Source organism: Typopeltis vanoorti, chromosome 18, assembly GCF_054136105.1.
Source record: "Typopeltis vanoorti isolate ZY-2024b chromosome 18, IOZ_Tvanoo_1.0, whole genome shotgun sequence".
NCBI lineage: Eukaryota > Metazoa > Arthropoda > Arachnida > Uropygi > Thelyphonidae > Typopeltis > Typopeltis vanoorti.
Window position 1 is genome coordinate 42,656,273 of NC_143566.1, and position 19,232 is coordinate 42,675,504.

The window sequence follows — 19,232 nt, forward strand, 5'->3', positions numbered from 1 at the left end:
GACCAAATCTGGGCACAATAGTAGATGTGTGGCCTAATCAAAGCCTTATACAATGGAACAAGAACCTCCCTACTTCTACACGTCAGTATCCTCCGCATCATTCCCAGAAGTCTTTGTGTTGTCTTCACAATTTTGGCGATGTGTCCCCTAAATTTTAGATCCTTATCCACTATCACCCCCAGATCTCTTATTTCCTCCACTTCCAACAATATACTCTCACCAAACATAAATTCTGCATCCCATCTTTGTTTTCCAAATTTTAAAACCTTACATTTTGCAACATTGAACTCACATCCCCATCTGCTTGCCCAATCACTCAATCTATTCAAGTCTTCCTGTAAGGCCACAACATCTTCACTACTCTTTATGGTTCGTCCTAACTTTGAATCATCTGCAAACAACTGAATATCTCCATCCAAACCCTTGCCAATATCATTAATATACAAGTTAAATAGTAATGGCCCTAAAACAGACCCCTGAGGCACTCCACTAGTGACACTCCCCTTCCTGGACATCGCAACCCCATACACAACTTGTTGATACCTATCAGACAGCCAGTCTCCAATCCAATGCACCAATCTAATATCCAACCCCATCTGCTCTAGTTTGACTGTCAACTTATCATGAGGTACTCTATCAAAAGCTTTTACGAAATCCAAGTATATCACTGTGTATCCTTCTCCTCTGTCCAAGGAAGCAGTCACTTTATTGTAATAAGTAAGTAGATTACTAAAACATGACCTCCCTTTAGCAAATCCATGCTATCCATCAAAGATTATACCATTGTTGTCAACCCAACTCTGGATCCTAGTTCTCACAAGCTTCTCCAACAACATAACCACAACACCTGATACAGAGATAGGCCTATAGTTTGATGCTTGATTCGATCACCTCCTTTATGAAGTGGCACAATCTTGCCCTCCTTCCACTCTTTAGGAACTTGACCAAGTGCAAGACTCGTATTAAAAAAATATGTCAAGGCAGGTGTCAACTCTCTGGCACATTCCTTCAGAATATGCAGTGATATATTATCAAGTCCCACAGCCTTATTTATATCTAGTTTACTCAACTCCACAAACACCTCTTGCTCACTTACAGTCAGTCTCTCCTCCCCATCATCAACTGCTCTCAATCTCTCCATGAAGTCACATTCACAAGATTGAAAGATCTTTATGAACTGCTCATTAAGTATCTTCACCACACATTCTGCATCAGCTGTCTTTATACCATTTTCTCCAATCAATGTCATCCTTCCATAATTATTCTTTCTTTTGCTGGCTACATATCGAAAGACTTCCCTAGGATTATTTTTGGCTTCATTAGCTAACTGCTGTTCATACCTCTCTTTAGCTACTCTCACCAACCAAGTTACCCTCCTTGCCTGGTCTTTGTAGACCTCATGAAATTGGTTACTTCCACTTCTCTTATGCTGCCTCCACAATGCCCTTTTTCTCTGTATTGCATGCTTATCTCTTTATTCATCCATCTCACACCTACCTTATTTAACCTTCTCACCCATGGTATACATTCAGACATTGCATCTACTAAATAGTTCTTGAAAATCTCCCAAGCTGCATTGATCTCTTTTCCAGCTAACTCCTCATTCCATGCTACACCTGCAAGCTGTCTCCTGAGCTCTTCATAATCACCCCCCCCCCTTGTAGTTCCACATATACCCTTTTTTCGCCAGGATTCTTGCACTGCTGGCAACCACCCAGGTAATCACCTCATGGTCACTTTCACCAATTGGTGGATGATTTGACACCTCATTTATAATTACATCCTCCGATGAGATGACCAAACCCAAGACCCTTAATCCTCGTGTGCCCTCTGTTACATACTGTCTGAGGTAGTTATCCCTCAAAAACTCAAGAAACTCATTTTCTTTATTTCCAGTTGCTATCTCATCATTCCAGTCTATATTGCCATAATTAAAATCACCCATAATGATCACCCTTTTCTTATTTGCTTGGCTTATTTGACTATACATTTCACTATCACCACCATCCACATTACCAGGTCTATAACAACATCCCACCAAGTATTTGATTCTATTCACCTCTATCTCACACCATACTGCCTCAAAACCACTGGCCCTATTTCCCTCTTGCATCTCTACTTTATATGGACATAATTCTTTCGCTATCATCAATAGCACTCCCCCGCCCTTTTTACCCCTTCTGTCCTCACGAAACACATCATACCTTTCCATCCCTATTCCTGTCAGGATGTCGTCCTCATCTAACCATATCTCACTTATTCTGACAATCTTTGGGTGCACACACGCAATTAGTGCAACCATTCCATCCGCCTTGTTTCTTATACTTCTAGCATTGATATACAAATACAACAGCTCATTTCTGGATCTACAGCTAATTCCACTGATACCACTCACTCGATGCGATCTCTCCACGCTGGACTGGGGCCATTTCCCTTTCTGCCTCTTCATTCTAGAACCCTTTGTAATTCCATCTGTTTCCTCTTGATCCCTGGTCATCCCATTTCTTTCCTGCCTACACATGCTCTTACCTCCTCTTGGAGCATTCACCTTTCTCACGCTGTGTACCCCTGTCCACCCTGAGCCTCCCCGTTTCCCTGCTCCTCTTGCACACCCATTCTCTCATTTTCTATACTCATACCACTCACTTCCACATTCATTTCCACTTCTTCAATCTCTCCTGCTCTTCCACATCACTCCCCTCTCGATCTGATTCATTTTCTCTATTCACTTCTCTACCTTCCAGCGGGAGTCTCTCCAAGCAACTCACACCATAACCACTCAAATGCAGTCCATCGCTCCCATACAGCTCACTTCGTCCCTCAAACTCATTCCACACATTAACAAACTGTACTCCCATCTCCTCACACATTTCAGCCAGAATATCATAATCCTTGCTCTCCGCCTCATTTCACCACAGTCATACCTAGGCAACACACTGACTACCCTTCCTTTCACACTATTCTCTTTTATCTTTCCAAGCAGTCTCCTGACATTCATTTTGACATGCTCTTTGTTCTCTCTCAAATCATTTGTACCAATTAATACAATTAACTCTTTTGCTCACTCCCACCTGGAAAACATACCTTGTGCATTTTATTCTCTAGCACACCTTTAATAATGGAGTCGCCATACAACGCCACTCGCTCATCTTTCATTAACTCTTTCATGCCATCATGATTTATTTTAATAGTTTTGACCTGAATTCTCTTAATTTGATTCCGCATCCATTTCGTTTCTTGCCTCATCCAATCCATTTCAGCTTCCAAATCTCGCGATACATTCTCTCTATCATTAAATCTTTCTAACTTTCTAACTCTCGACCCCCTCTTCCCACTTTCACTCTCATTCATCTTCCTTTGTTTTAGTACTTTCAGTCCAACATGCGTCCAACTTTTGCCATTATTTATTCTTTCGATTTTTTTCACTTGCGATTTCTGCATCACGCCATTTCTACTTTCATTTGTTCTCTCAATTTCGTTTCTTTCCACCTCACTTTCGTCACTTTTAACATCCGTTACGGTTTTCAAATCGCTCTTTTTCTTTTTTCCTGATTTTTTAACATTTTTTTGCCTCTCTTTTTCACCGTCCTTCTCTTTCAAACGTGCACTCGTGACACAATCGGTACTAACACTTTCTGTCATCAATTTCATATTTGCATTCATCAGTTCCTCGTTCAGATCACACTTCGCACACACCCTGCTTCCATCCGCACTAAACATCCACAAATCATTTATGTAATCGAAGGAATACATATAACAGACCTCACACTTAACGAAACGACTGAAATCTAAATTAAAATCATGGAATGACAATGCCGCCGCCATTTTTTTTTCCTCTCTGCAGGTTACTAGGTCTAATAATAACGATTTCGTATTTTAGTTTAGGCAAGAAAAATCCCCCACACTAATAATACTGGTAGCGTACAACATTTACAGCCGCTCTTACTCAAACAATTATGCATATATACCTAATTATTCCTAGTAAAACTTATCTGAATCAGGAGTTATGTTTGAGCATTTCACATGAGTCTTTAAATTTCCTTTCAAACAGGTTTTGGTGAGGTTGTAGGGACTTAGTATTTTCCCAATCAATTCTATGGTATGTTTGGAGTGCGTATTCAGAAAGGCTGGTTTTTCCATAATGGTGGTATTTAATGTGTCGTTTGTGTTCGTCTTGTCTAATTGGGATAGTTCGCCCTGTTTCCCCTATGAATGGTATGTTACGTATGCATTGCATTTTGTATACCCCTGGGTGGGCCAGGCATGGAAGAGGATCTTTAGAAGAACTAAGTAGGTGTCATAACTTATTCGGGGGTTTAAAGGTGGTTTTAATGTTGTATTTGTGTAGTGTTCTGTCTATTTTTTCAGAAATGCCTCTAACATAAGGAATGGCAATGGCATTCCTGATATCTTTTTTTGTTCTTACTGGTATCATTATGGAGGATCTTGTGAATAATTTTTTTACTGTATTCATTTTTTATAAATGTTTGGTTGATGATCTTGTATTCCTAGTTTAGAGCTTGTTCATTAGAACAAACAGTTTGAGCTCTGTGTTTAAGGGTGCTTATGACACCTAATTTTTGTGTTGGGTGGTGGTAAGAATTTTTGTGTATGTATTGGCCTGTGTGTGCATAGGTTTGTGGTAGACTGAGAAGGAGAGACAGCCAGAGGGAAGACGTGTGATAAGTGTGTCTAGGAACGGAAGAGAGTAGTTTTTTTCCATTTCAATGGTGAATTGGATACATTTGCGTTGTTTGTTCAGGTGGCTAAGGAATGTATTTAGTACTTCGAGGCTGTGGGGACAAATGGTGAAAATATCATCGACGTATCTGAGCCAAATTTTGGGCTTTAGACCTACTGTCTCTAGAGCACGCTGCTCAAAGTCTTCCATATAAAAGTTAGCTATTGGGGGGGGAAGTGGTGAGCCCATGGCTGTACCTTCTTTTTGAAGGTAAAAATTGTTTTGCCACACACGAAATATCCGGAGCAGAGTACGTGTCATTTGTGTTCTTTTTTATGGATAGGGATTGTACGTCCAGTTTCCCCAACCATGTAGATTGTAGTGCAGCTTCTTGAGAATACTCCATGGATGTGTAAATATTTCTCTTCCTCTTTTCAGTATTCTTGGACTCTGAATAAATGGTAATAATACAACTCATTGGGGAAACTGAAAGTACAATCCTTATCTGTAAAAAAGAACACAAAGATAAAAGTGATATGAAAACCAGAGAAAAAGATATCCTTGATGTATGCAACAATTATTTCGAAAAAATTGCTAAATGAAACAAACAGTGACAGCCTCAGTGGTAAAAAAAAACACTCAACAGGCATAACCATACTTGAAGTAGAAAACACCATCAAAAGCGTGAATTTTGGAAAGCCAGCAGGAGTAGATGATATTCGACCAGAAATGCTCAAGTATGGAGGTATAAAAGTCTTGCAGTAATTGCACTACATAGTTCTCAAGGCCTGAACAGAGGGATGAATTCCAGATGATTGGAATAGAGCTCTCATAGTAACCATATACAAAAAGGAAAAAAAAAACTGAATGTAAGAATTATACAGGTATTTCCCTACTGAGTGTTCCTGGAAAGATTTATGCAAGTATACTTGAGAAACAGTTGAGAAAGATTGTCGAAAGGAAGCTTGGTGAAGAACAAGATGGATTCAGGTCAAATAAAGGCTGTCAGGATCAGATTTTCACTTTATGACAAATAGTTGAGATATCGTGGGAACATAACAAAGACCTGCAAAAGGCACATAACAAGGTTATGTGCCTTTTGCAGGTCTATATGACACCATATAACTATTCAAAATGCTAGTTATATGGTGTCAAAGGGGTATTATATCAAGCAATACTTAGTCTTTATTTGAGTTGTAAGTCAGCAGTTAGAACTGACGGAAATATAGGAAGACAGCTTGATATTAAATCTGGTGTGAGACAAGGATGTACATTATCCCCTCTGTTGTTATTAAACCTGATATCAAAATTATGATGATGATGTTTCAGGCCTGCATAGGGTCAAAAGACTCATCGTGAGAGGTATATCAAAACTGGAGATGTTCTCAGCTCATTACTTTATGCAGATGATGTTATACATCTGAATAAATCCAGTACAAGTCTGCTAAATTCCCTGACTAAATTGAATAAATACATACATCTTCAAGGCCCACCTTGCCTAATTGGGTTGTGAGGGCAACAGCTGCAGGAGGAACTTCCAATAGTCACGATCCTCTGCCACCATGCTCAGGTGTTCTGGTGGGATTCCCAAACGTGTCCACCCAAGGTTTTGGATATAATCTATCCAGCGAGTCCATGGCCCTCCACGTGGCCTCCCACCCTCTGGCTTGGCAAAGCGGGCCTGCTGAGGGAGCCTCTCTTGTGGCATTCTGACCAGGTGCCCATACCAACGTAACTGTGATCTCTCAACACGGAGAAGCAGCGGTTGAGTATTGAGGATTTCCCGAATTGCAGAATTTCTAACTCTGTCGAGTCTTGTCAGCCCCACAACCCCTCGAAGGAACCTCATTTCAGCCACTTGGATTCCTGTCTGCATTCTTTCGGTCATTACCCGACTCTCATGACCATAGGTAAGGATGGGGACATAGACTGTATTGAAGACAGCCAGCTTCAATACTACTGAACAGCCAAGCTCCCGCAATATTGAGCTTGCTAAGCCAATTCGAGTATCTAGCTCTACGTCCCATTTTCCATCATTCATGAATATGTACCCAAGGTATTTAAACTTCTCCACCTGCCTCATTGGGACTCCACTTACATGTAGAGTGCACTGGGATGGTTGTCTTGAGACCACAAATGTTTCAGTTTTGGCCACACCGATCTTCATTCCAGCATCTGCACAAACAGCTACAAACCTTATCTAGGGGTCCGCTGGAGGTCATCTGTGGAAGAGCTAAGCAGAACTAGGTTATCTGCAAAAAGCAGACGTCCAATGCTACATCTTCCAATTCTGACACACTCACTGCCTCAGCTGTGCCTATCTATCTGGTCCATAAATATTATGAAAAGGAGGGATGAGAGAACACACCCTTGGTGAAGGCCAACGTAGACTGTGAAAGGTTCAGACTTTGTGCTGTTTACCCTGACACAAAACTCTGGGCATTCATACAGGGACTTGATGGCAGCTAATAGTTGGCTATCCACTCCATACTCCTGTACTACTTGCCAAAGCTTATCCCGAGGAACCCGGTCATATGCCTTCTCTAAGTCCACAAAACATGTGTAGACATTCTTGGCATATTCCCAAGATTTCTCAAAGAGTTGCCTTAAAGTGGAGATTTGGTCAGTTGTGCTTCTACGAGGACGAAAGCCACATTGTTCTATTGAATAAATGTAGTAATAAATTTGGTATGAAAATCAGTAATTACGGTATTAGGCAGAAACATTGAAAATATAAACTGCATCATAAATGGAGAACATATAGAACAAGTTTTACTGACATAAAGAGCCAAAAGGCTTCACTTCGGTGATGCAAAATTATTCAAATTAAGTGGATATTGAATCCAACTTTATTTCAAAGCCAAATAGAGAAGCTACAAGGGTTTCATGCCAAATATAGAACTATAAAAGTTTCGGCGGGTCCAAGCGTAAGCCAACCTTTCATGACAGGGGCAACTCGTCGTAAAGGTGGTGTAAGCTCTGATCACTTTCCTTAGTATTTCCCATAATGTAAAGCATATCTCCTTGAGGACATGTATGATGCTATACATTATGGGGGGGGGGGATCACTACCCAGATGGTTTCGACCTTTGTTGAGGTCTCATCAGTGGATAGGTAGACCCAGTGTAAATACCCAGGTTGAAGTGATACAGAAGTACAGGATATACTTTACCATCCAAGTTGCCAAAAGGTGTCACATCAGCCAATAATTACTGAAATAAAGAGCTAAAAGGCTTCACTTCGGTGATGCAAAATTATTCAAATTAAGTGAATATTGTATTCAACATTATTTCAAAGCCGAATAGTGAAACTAAAAGTTTCTGCAGGTCCAAGCGTAAGCCAACCTTTCATGACAGGGGAAATTCATGGTAAAGTTGGAGTAAGCTCTGATCACTTTCCTTAGTATTTCCCATAATAGCTCTTTATTTTAATAATTCTTGGTGCTTTTTGTGATGTGACAACTTTTGGCAACTCGTATGGTAAAGTATAACTTCTGCATCACTTCAAACCTGGATCTACCTATCCACTGATGAGACCGCAACAAAGGTCAAAACAGGTCTGGGAAGGGATCCACCCCCCCCCCCCATAATGTACAGCATCATACATGTCTGCAAGGAGATGTGCTTTGCATTATGGGAAATACTAAGGAAAATGATCAGAGCTTACTCCACCTTTACCACGAGTTGCCCCTGTCATGAAAGGTTGGCTTACGCTTGGACCCGCCAAAACTTTTATAGTTCTATATTTGGCACGAAACTCTTGTAGTTTCTCTATTTGGCTTTGAAATAATGTTGGATTCAATATCCACTTAATTTGAATAGTACAGAACAAGTAAAACATTTCAGCTACTTAGGCACAATTTTTAGTGAATACGGTAAATGAAATATGAAAATAGACAACAGAATCAACAAAGCAGATATGGTAGTAAGTCAAATGAATAAATTTATATGGATTAAGACAGAAATTAGTCAAAACACTAAATTAGCTGTAGACAAGACAGTGTTCAAACCAATTTGACAGCCTGGTTGGCCGAGTGGTTATCATATCTGCTCTCCAGCCAAAAGGCTGCAGGTTCGAATCCCGCTGCCGGCATGGATGTTTGTGATCGTGTGAAAATACTAGTGGTGTTGGTGGGCGGTAGATGGTGATGATGACTGTATTTGCGGTTCGTTAGAAGCAGTGAGTTGTAGAGTAGGTGCCCTCCCTCGATGAGTCTTGGACTCCTCAGAGGCGTCATGTAATAATAATAATAATAATTTTAACTTATGGATCTCAGATCTGTGTTAGAAATAAAACGCTTAAATAAAGACTAGAGACTACAGATATGAGAGTCCTGAGAGAGATTAGAGGTGTGAACAGATGGCATCAATGGCAATATCCATGTGGTAAGGAGATAGATGCCTTTGCAAAGTCCAACAGCATCATAGTGTAACCATTTCTTTCATCTAATTCTGCTGCCACTATTTATTACAAAATGTGAATAATAAATTACTACACCAGGAATTACATTTTACAAAGCTGTGCAGCCCTTCATAGAGTATCATATTCCTATCCACTCTTTTTACCTTTAACCAACTTTTTCGAATATTTTAACTACCACTCCTAAGATACGAAAAGGTCTCAACTGGCCACTTCAGTCTTAGAACCATATTTATCTAATGGAATTGTCAGGGCCAGATTTATGCATATGCTAGACAAGCTACAGCTTAGTGCCTCACATTATAAGGGTCCTCCATTTTGCAATAGATAGCCTAAAATTTATCCACTAAAGGGCCACAACAAATTTCAGTCCAGTCCTGGGAACTATCTTGTCCTCTTTCCACTCTATTGGAAGCAATGTTCCCTCTAAGCTGTGCAAACAAAATTTTTGCTTTCAGAATTTTTTATTTAAAGTCAATAACTTTTTAACCCGCCATAAAAGGAATTATACAACAAATCATACTTGTCACTTATTTTGTTTAGTAATTTTTCCAATGTCTCCACTCCAATTTAACACAAACTGATTACTTTTTAGCTAATGTGTGCAACATACTGTGTAAGCAAGTTATTATTATTATCACCCAAGATCCCATGGAATCAAAGACTCATCTAGGAGATCCTTTTATCATACACATAGCTCATCATATCACGCTTTAAATACACTCAAATTCTCTGTAGACAACACACTCTCAGGCAAGGCATTCCATTCATTTACAACTCTGCACACAAAAAAACTGCTTCTCACTCCCCTGCTCACACCCCCTTTATAGAGTTTTAGGGACAACCTCTAGTTCTCCCCTGATCTCCCACTATTTTCTGTAGAACCTCTCCAACATTGATCCTATAACAACCCCTTACTAACTTGTAGGTCTCAATCATATATCTCCTCTTTCTCCTATCCACTAGACTCTGTATATCGCATCTTCTCAATCTTTCCTCATATTCAATCCAAAGGTCAGAAACTACTTAATCAGTCGCCTCTAAACCTTTTCCAACATCTCTTCATCCTTTTAAAAACCAGGTGATTAATCTGGGAACAGTAGTCCACGTGTGGCCTAATCAAAGCCTTATAAAGCTAAAAAGACAGCTAAAAAGATGGAACAAGAATTTCTCCATTTCTATAAGTCAGTGTCCTCTGCATCATTCCCAGAAGGCTTTGTGTTGTCTTCATAATTTTGGCCATGTGTCCCCTAAATTTCAGATCCTTGTCCACTATCACCCGAAGATCTCTTATTTCCTCGACCTCCGACAATATATCCACACCAAGCATAAATTCTGAATCCCATCTTTGTTTCTCAAATTTTAAAACCTTACATTTTACAACATTGAACTCGCATCCATATTCCCATGTCCAATCACTCAATTTATTCGAGTCCTCTTGTAAGGCCACAACATCTTCTCTACTACTCTTCATAGCTCTTCCCAACTTTGATTCATCTGCAAACAACTGAATATCTCCATCCAAATCTTCACCAATATCATTAATATACAAGTTAAACAATAATGGCCCTAAAACAGACCCCTACCCTGAGGCACACCACTAGTGACTTTCCTTTTCCTGGATATCGCTCCCCCATACACAACTTGTTGATACCTATCAGATAGCCAGTCTTCAATCCAATGCACTAATCTAATATCCAACTCCATCCACTCTAGTTTGACTATCAACTCATCATGCAGTAATCTATCAAAAGCCTTTACAAAATTTAAGTATATTACTGTGTATCCCTCTCCTCTGTTCAAGGAAACAGTCATCTAATTTAATAAGTAAGTAGATTACTAAAACAAGACCTCCCTTTAGCAAATCCACGATGTCCATCAATGATGATACCGTTGTTGTCAACCTAACTCTGGATCCTAGTTCTCACAAGCTTCTCCAACAACTTAACCACAACACCTGACACAGAGATAGGCCTATAGTTTGATGCTTGTGTTCGATCACCTCCTTTATGAAGTGGCACAATCTTGCCCTCTTTCCACTCCTCAGGAACTTGACCCAGTGCAAGACTCATATTAAAAAAATATGTCAAGGCAGGTGTCAACTCCCTGGCACATTCTTTCAGAATACGTGGTGATATATTATCAAGTCCCACAGCCTTATTAACATCTAGTTTACTCAACTCCCATACACCTCTTGCTCACCTACAGTCAGTCTCTCCTCCCCATCATTAGCTGCTCTCAATCCTTCCATGAAGTCACATTCACAAGATTGAAAGATCTTTATGAACTGTTCATTAAGTATCTCCACCACACATTCTGCATCAGCTGTCTTTATACCATTTTCTCCAATCAATGTCATCCTTCCATAATAATTCTTTTTTTTTTTGCTGGCTACATATCCAAAGAACTCCATAGGATTATTTTTGGCTTCATTAGCTAACTGCTGCTCATACCTCACTTTTGCTACCCTTACCAACCAAGTCACCTGCCTCAGCTGGTCTTTGTAATCCTCATGGAAATGGTTATTACCACTTCTCTTATGCTGCCTCCATAATGCCCTTTTTCTCTGTATTGTATGCTTAATCTCTTTATCATCCATTTCACACCTCCTACCTTATTTAACCTTTTGACCCTTGGAATATATTTAGACATTCTACTAAATAGTTCTTGAAAATCCCTCATTCCATGCTACACCCACACGCCGTCTTTTTAGCTCTTCCTTACACATTAAGTTGCAAAGCATATTTGTTTAGAGTGCTTACAGTGTAGACAGGACAGTCACTTAAACTCATGCAAACAGTGATGGCTTTTTCTGTAACCATACAGATTTAAGCTAATTAATTTAGTGCTTGCAATTTACAAGTTATAGCCAGATAAAAAAGGGCAGTGTTAGTGTATTAAACTCTCAAGATATCACTTTCCAAATTAAAGCTCTTTGAGGGGTACATTCGTGAAAGAAACCCTAGAGCTAATCCAAGCTAAATTTCCTCCCGATATCTCAGCCCTATTTCAGTTTACAATGAACTCAAGCTATTTCGTTTGGCAGGAAAAATTCTACAAACAGATAGAGGGGACAGCCATGGGTTCACCACTTTCCCCACCCTTGGCCAACTTCTTTATGGGGACTTTTGAAGAGAAAGCCTTAAACTCAGCCCACAAAAACCTACCATATGGCTTCGCTATGTTGATGATGTGTTTGCTATTTGGCCATATGGTCCGGATTCACTCCTCTCCTTTCTAACACACTTAAACAACCAACACCCTAGAATCAAGTTCACCCTAGAAAAAGAGGAAAACAATAACCTCCCCTTCCTAGACACACTAGTCACCCGCCAACCTGATGGAACCTTGGTTTTCTCAGTTTATAGAAAACCCACCCATACAGGCAGATACATTCACCAACAATCCCATCACCCCCCCCCCTCACAACAATATGGAGTTATTAAGACACTATTCAACAGGGCAAAAATAATCTGTTCAAATGCTCAAGCCCTAAACACTGAACTAAATCACATCCTTGACACTTTCTCAGCCAATGGCTACCCCCCCTCGCCAAAAATCCAGAAAATACTTAACCCAGTTATCCACAACCCACCACCCCCTCCCCTTCACAAAAAAGATTACTCTAAATCCATCACCATTCCTACATCCGAGGCACCTCGGAAAAAATCAACAAAATCTTAAGAAAACATGACTTAACCACATGTTACAGACCACATAGAAAATTGGCATCCCTTATCCGCTCCACTAAAGACCAACCATTTCACCTAGACCTACCTGGTGTATACCAGGTCCCTTGCAGCTGTAAATTGTCTTACTTTGGCCAAACAGGCAGGACAGCAAATATCAGAATCTCAGAACACAAGAATTACATCCGATTTCACCAGTACAGCCACTCTAGGCTTGCAGACCACGCTCTGGATACTCGCCACAGAATAAGATGGAATCAGCCTCAGCCCTTAGGAACATGATAAACCTCAACAAATTTGGATGCATGAGACTGCCCCAAATTTGGGAAACATTTATCAGAAGAACTTCAGCCCAAAGGCCAAGAACCACCAATATAGCCCGCCAGGGGGCACCATCAGGACTTTAGGAAAACGTTGGCTTCCTAGCTTCAGTTCTCATTTGCTGTTATGTAGTACTTGTGTGCACGTGTCTTTGTATTAAGTTCCCAAGAAGATGGCAACGTGATGTTTGCCGAAATATCGGAAAGTATATATTACAGTTTATTTAATTTATATTTCTAGTATACGCTGTCAATTCCTTAAATATTAGTTATCATGTTTAACCAGCGTATAAGCCTCGCAATTTAGTCAGAGAATCTTGCAGACTTGTACTGGATTTATTTAGAAGTATAACATCATCCGCATAAGATGACAGACATCCTCACCACATGCCTCTCTGGCAGAATCAATCAATGTTTTCTTCAGAGTTTGCCAATGAATCTCCAAGGTTTGATTCCTGTTCTCAAACTCTTTCATTTTTTCTTCAATAATCTTTGTGTATTTTAGTCTGCAGTTCACATCAGAGAGCTGCTCAACTTTTATTTGCTTTAAAATTTTCTTACATGTTATTCTTTTCAATATGATATTCAATTTTATCCTGCTCAAGACTAAATAGTGATCACTTCCAATTTCAAATCCTCTATACACTCTAGTGTCCTGCACCAGGGAGAAAACATCACTGTCAACAATAACATAGTCAATGAGACTTTTCTAATTCCTTGCCTCTTCTCTCCATGTGAATTTGTGCACATTTTTATGTTGGAACATGGTGTTAGTAACCAGTCCATGTTCTGAGCAGAAATCCAATAGATATTTGCCATTATTATTAGCTTTGCTCTTTTCTCCAAATTTTCCCAAAATATTTTTGTATGTCTCACAATCATTTCCTACTCTGCTATTTAGATCCCCAACAAGGACCAACTTTTCCTTTTTCATTGTGTCAGTCGCTTTTTCTAAAGCCTCAAAAATTCCTCCACTTCTACCTTAGTAGAACCTTCTGTGGGACCATAGGCACAAATAAGTCTCATTGTCGAGTTCCCCATTCTCATATTTGCCCATATTACTTGAGACTGACTGCCATTCAAGAAGATTAGCCTCGTATTTTGTGTTGAATACTATGGCTACTCCTTTTCCATGATTGTCATTGCCTGAATATAACATTTTGTATTTATTGCTCAGAAAGATCTCACCAGTTTTTGTCTTTTTTGTTTCATTCACCCCTATTATGTCGATCTGGTACTTATCTAATTCCTCAGCTAGCTCCATTTCTTTGCCATTCAGGCTTCTTATGTTGATAGTACCGATCTTTAACTCTGGTGATGTTGAGTTGGGTTTTTTTTTTTCAGATTTGTTCCAGTAGCTGACTTTTCGCTGTTTGCCCTGGTTCTCTGGCGAAAACAATGGGGGCCTTGTTTAACCGGGCGACGTCCCAGTCGGCATGAAATTTTGTCATGGCGTACTGTCATTTTTTATTTTGGTTTAACCAATAAGCATGCAATTTGGTCGGCTAAATCCCAAATTGCCAGCCCATCCTCGTTCGTTCAGTATCTAAGTAGATACCCAACAGGGTGCACCACGAGAAGGTGAGGACTGAACATTAGGTCAGAAGCTCTGGCCGGTTCTCCGCATTCCTTTAAAGGCTATGTGGAGGTCTCCTCTCAGTTATACAGCTTTGGCCCTTAAGCACCCCCACATAAAACCTTGCCTGTAAATTCCATGTGTTGAGCATCCTCCCAGAATAAGACTGTATGATTACTTTCCCCCTAATCAGCTGAGTTGTTCCCATCATTATGGATTCATAATGATGCTATTACCAGATCTAACACTATCAATTCCTCCACCATATGTTGTTTCAGGTAGTTATATCAATTCCAATATAAATTTATACAATTCCTGTATAAATTCCAATTTCCATCTTGCCATGCATCCTTTCATCTTTCCAAGCCATGTTCCCATAGGTGACGTACCTTATAATAATTGCTTAACCTGTACTCATCATTACTTCATTACATTAATCTCAGTAAAAGGTGAAAGTCTGAGTAGTGGCCTTTACTATAATGCTTAGCATTATACACAGCCTAAAGGATGTGTGCTTTGCATTATCGGATACTAAGACAATTAATGTGATTAGTCATTAACCTCTATATACAAGTAGCTTAGTCGTGAAGATACTCCACGCGCAAACTTTGTTTGCTTACGCTTGGATAAAAGGTAAACCAATAATATAATTTCTTGGCATTTTTAATTTAAATGTACCAATCTGCAAACATTAGTACATTCACATCTATCTTTAGACTCCCCAGATCTATATCATCAACTAACAATCTATTCTTTTTTGGTCAAGAGGAAAGTTATTAGTTGAAAAACACGGGTGATTGCAAGACAACGCATCCACTGAGCTTCTTTGTAATAGTAATTGATATAAATGAAGCAAAAATCTATTCCCACATTGGCAAACGACGTGCCACTTCTCGCTCTCAAACTGATCGTTTTAAAATCAGACTTTACAGACAAATTAAACCCATACTATAGCACTAGTATTAACGAACAGCACAACGGATAATCAATTTTCCACATCTCGTTTGGGGTAATTCAATCTCACGACGTTAGCTACATCTTGATTTGCGAATATTTAAGTTGCATATAATATTTTATATGACACGTAACTTTATGATATAATTCATCTTATATTTTAATAATATAGTATCAATAAATTTAAAGGGTGAAGAATTTAAAATTTATAATTTATCTGAAAATAGCATAGTAGCCTGTTGCGAGAGTAAAGCGGAAATCAAAATAGTACTGCGTCAAGTTTTATTGAATAGGTGTAAAGGAACGTATTTTGTTTCCGTGTTTAAGTTATTAATTGAAAATTGTCTAATTTATACGTACAAAAGAAAGAAGTTTCCAATTAACATTTTACTTTAAGGGTTCAAGATACAAGCTGATACTTGAAGAAACTTGATTCAAATTAACTGTGTAGCGATTTCAAGTTTCCCTTGGCAACTGTTTGGCAACAACTGAAATAACCTCCATTTTTCTGTGACAGTTAATCCAATGCTTACACAGCGTAGTCATCTTCAAGCTGCTATGAGCATCAATCTTTCAATATTAACAACAGAACGAGTTGTATTATTGCCATTTATTCGGAGTCCAAGAATACTGAAAAGAGGGAGAGGAATATTTACACATCCACGGAGTATTCTCAAGAACTCTGCCGTCTTTTAAACCTCTTACAATCGCATCACTTCATTTTGTTAAATATCTCTTAATATATTGCACAATAATTAATACTCCCACTCCATAGGGAGCATATAAACTTATTCTGGAAACCTAGATTTGATCTATTCATTAAGAAGAAATCATGAAACTTTTGGAAAGTAGCCGAGTTGAAGCCATTAATTCAGCGCTTTGCTTTGAAACGGGAGATTGTAAAATTATTGGGAGGTAAGTGGTAGCATTTTTTAGCATGCCCAGTTAAGAAAGTACAGTTGTATTGGAACTATGCAATATTGGGAACGAGGTGTCTCAAATCCACATTTGATTAGAAGGTGGACGGCATCTACCTCATTCATTAGTCATACATCAATTTTTTTTTTAGCCTCTTGCTTGCTTTTTTTAACATAATTAGAAATGTACCCCTGACTTTGTCTCCAAATCATATGTTCCTTGGCATGATCTTTCCATTTAATGGCATCAATAAAATTTATAAGTTTTTTTTTTTTTTTTTAATTTTCTGTGATTCTTTCAGTTTACTTACAGACTTTTATCCTGAAAGGTCAAGAGAATGTTGACTAAGGAATAGTGTTAACAATAAAATATGAAATATTCAAAAATATATACATATTTTGCATTATTTCTAAGAAAATCAATGAATTTTACAACTCTGAAGTTTTTCTGAAAACCTTTATCCACATTATGCTCAGATCCATACAGCATTCACCACTTGGAGCATAGTTCCATCAGTATAATACACATTCTACACTTGGTAACATTATACATATGGATATATCAATCACTCATTTGGCCACCACTGAATTGGCCTATTCATATCCTGAAGGAATGCAGTATCAAACTTTATTGCTGTTACCTTCTCAATATTTCATTGCCTGCAAACAACTTTATATTTTCTTATAAATCCTGGACTGTATTGTTTGTATTATTAATTAAATAGCAGTTAGCATCCCTGCAACAGAACCTTGTAGCACACCACTTATCTTCTTCCTTCCAACCATCCCATATTCAGGCCATTGATCAGCTATCCATACTATTATCCCTTTTAAATTCATCACCAATTTATCATGTGTTGTATTAAATACCTTTATAAAATCCAGCAAAATTACCATACAATACTGTTTTAACTGATACCATATTAGAAAATGTTACCTGACAATTGAAATTCCCCACCATCTCTCTCCCCTCTGTTGCTATTCCTGCTCATTCCAGTCTTGTATGCTTATCCTAATCTTCTTCTGGAGTGTCTCAACCACTGTAACTGAAACATAAAATGTTAAATAATTCCTTGCAGTTGTTTTAGATCCCTTAGCACTATTTTACTTGAATGAACTTTAAAACTCCATTTCTAGACCATTAGTAAACAGCCAAATCAAGAACAAGTGCACTGCTAGTTTGTATATTTGTTTAATACATGTAGTGATAATCCCAATCTATCCCACATCCTTATTAACATCGTGCTTGCTTAATATCATAAATACTTCGTCAACTTCCAGTCTTCCATCTTTGCTCTACATTTGGATTCACTGTTTCCCTTCTCCCAACATGACATACAATGATAAAATATCAATTAATGTTTTCACTTTATCATCACTGTATGCTGGAAATAGTGTCCATACAAAAGTCTCCAGCTACTAGGATTGTTATTTCATGTTTATCTTTTTTTACTGTCTGCATAACTAAAAACTTCCTGCCTGGGATTAGTGTAAGGAAAATGAGGAATTGAAGTATACGGTGGTATCTCGCTAATCCGAACCTCTTTAGTCCGAACCCTCCTGTAATCCGAGCTGCGGTTTGAAAGAAAAAAAGTTTTATTTATTATGTATTATTATTTTGTGCACTATTATTTTTATTTAATAATCATTATTTTAACTATTATTATTTATTTCATTATTATTATTATTTATTTTTTTCATAGGTGTCGATTGTATGGTTATATTATAGGCCTATTTTGATTTATTGTGTGTGTTCACGTTTGCTTTTTTTTTTATAATGTACAGTACGTACTATATTGTCGGCATGAATCACAGAATTTGAAATCAAATCAGATGCTGAAATTATAAATATGACGCTATAGAATGAATTAGAAGACGATGATGACGAACTCGAAGAAAAAAAAAGTAAAACATGAAGAGGCAGCTGACAGTTTTAATATGTGTATAGAATGGGCTAAACAGAATGATACGCCATTCCACAAAATTTTATTGCTGATGCAGCTTCGAATTTTTGGCCTTGGTTGGCTCTTCCTGGCCACAGGTTATTGGCATTAGTGAAACATGGCTGACGGAAGATGATATAGTTAGTGGTAGAATGTGTAGGTTATAGTATGTTTAGAAGGCACAGAGAGAATAAAATGGGAGGGGGGGGAGTGTGATTGATGATGGCTGATGAACTGCAGCCAAGGAAAATAGAAGTTGTATTGCAGGATAGTGAAAAGAGCTCATTTGTGGCTATTTGGTGTGAGATTGAGACTAGCAGAACAAAATATACAGTTGGGTGCTGCTATAGACCAGGTGATGGAATAGATGGCAGAGATAGTATGCATAAACAAATTGATGAAATGAGTGGAAGGAGGTTAATTATTATGGGGGATTTCGACTATGGTAACATTGACAGGAAGGAGGAGAGGACACGTGAGGATGGAACTGGATTTTATTCATTTATTAAGGGATAACTATCTGAGACAGCATATAATAGAAAATACTAGGGGTTTGAGAGTGCTTGACCTGGTAATAGCATCTGAGAAATTGACCTGTAATGAATATGACCCTGTTGCCACCTATTGGTGTGAGTGATCATAAGGCCTTGACCTGGGAGGTGGCTAAAGGTGTGGAATTTTCGATTAAGACAGTGTATATGTGGAATTACCATGCTGGCAAGTATGACAGGCT

At 38.6% G+C, this 19,232-nt stretch overlaps 2 protein-coding genes across 3 annotated transcripts in view; one reads left to right on the forward strand and one right to left on the reverse strand.

Moving 5' to 3' along the window:
- LOC150096616 (ranBP-type and C3HC4-type zinc finger-containing protein 1-like) overlaps positions 1-15,504 on the reverse strand; it is a 333,124-nt gene extending 317,620 nt beyond the window's left edge. The window contains exon 1 of the mRNA XM_090408571.1: positions 15,384-15,504. The gene's annotated coding sequence lies outside the window, so the exon portion shown is untranslated. The remainder of the gene's footprint in view (positions 1-15,383) is intronic.
- Positions 15,505-15,914: 410 nt separating this feature from the next.
- The window catches only part of Maf1 (repressor of RNA polymerase III transcription Maf1), a 173,980-nt gene continuing 170,662 nt past the window's right edge, over positions 15,915-19,232 (forward strand). For both annotated transcript variants that reach the window (XM_090408734.1, XM_090408735.1), the window contains exon 1: positions 15,915-16,554. In XM_090408734.1, the coding sequence (XP_090264860.1) occupies positions 16,472-16,554 (83 nt within the window). In that variant the 5' untranslated portion in view covers positions 15,915-16,471. The remainder of the gene's footprint in view (positions 16,555-19,232) is intronic.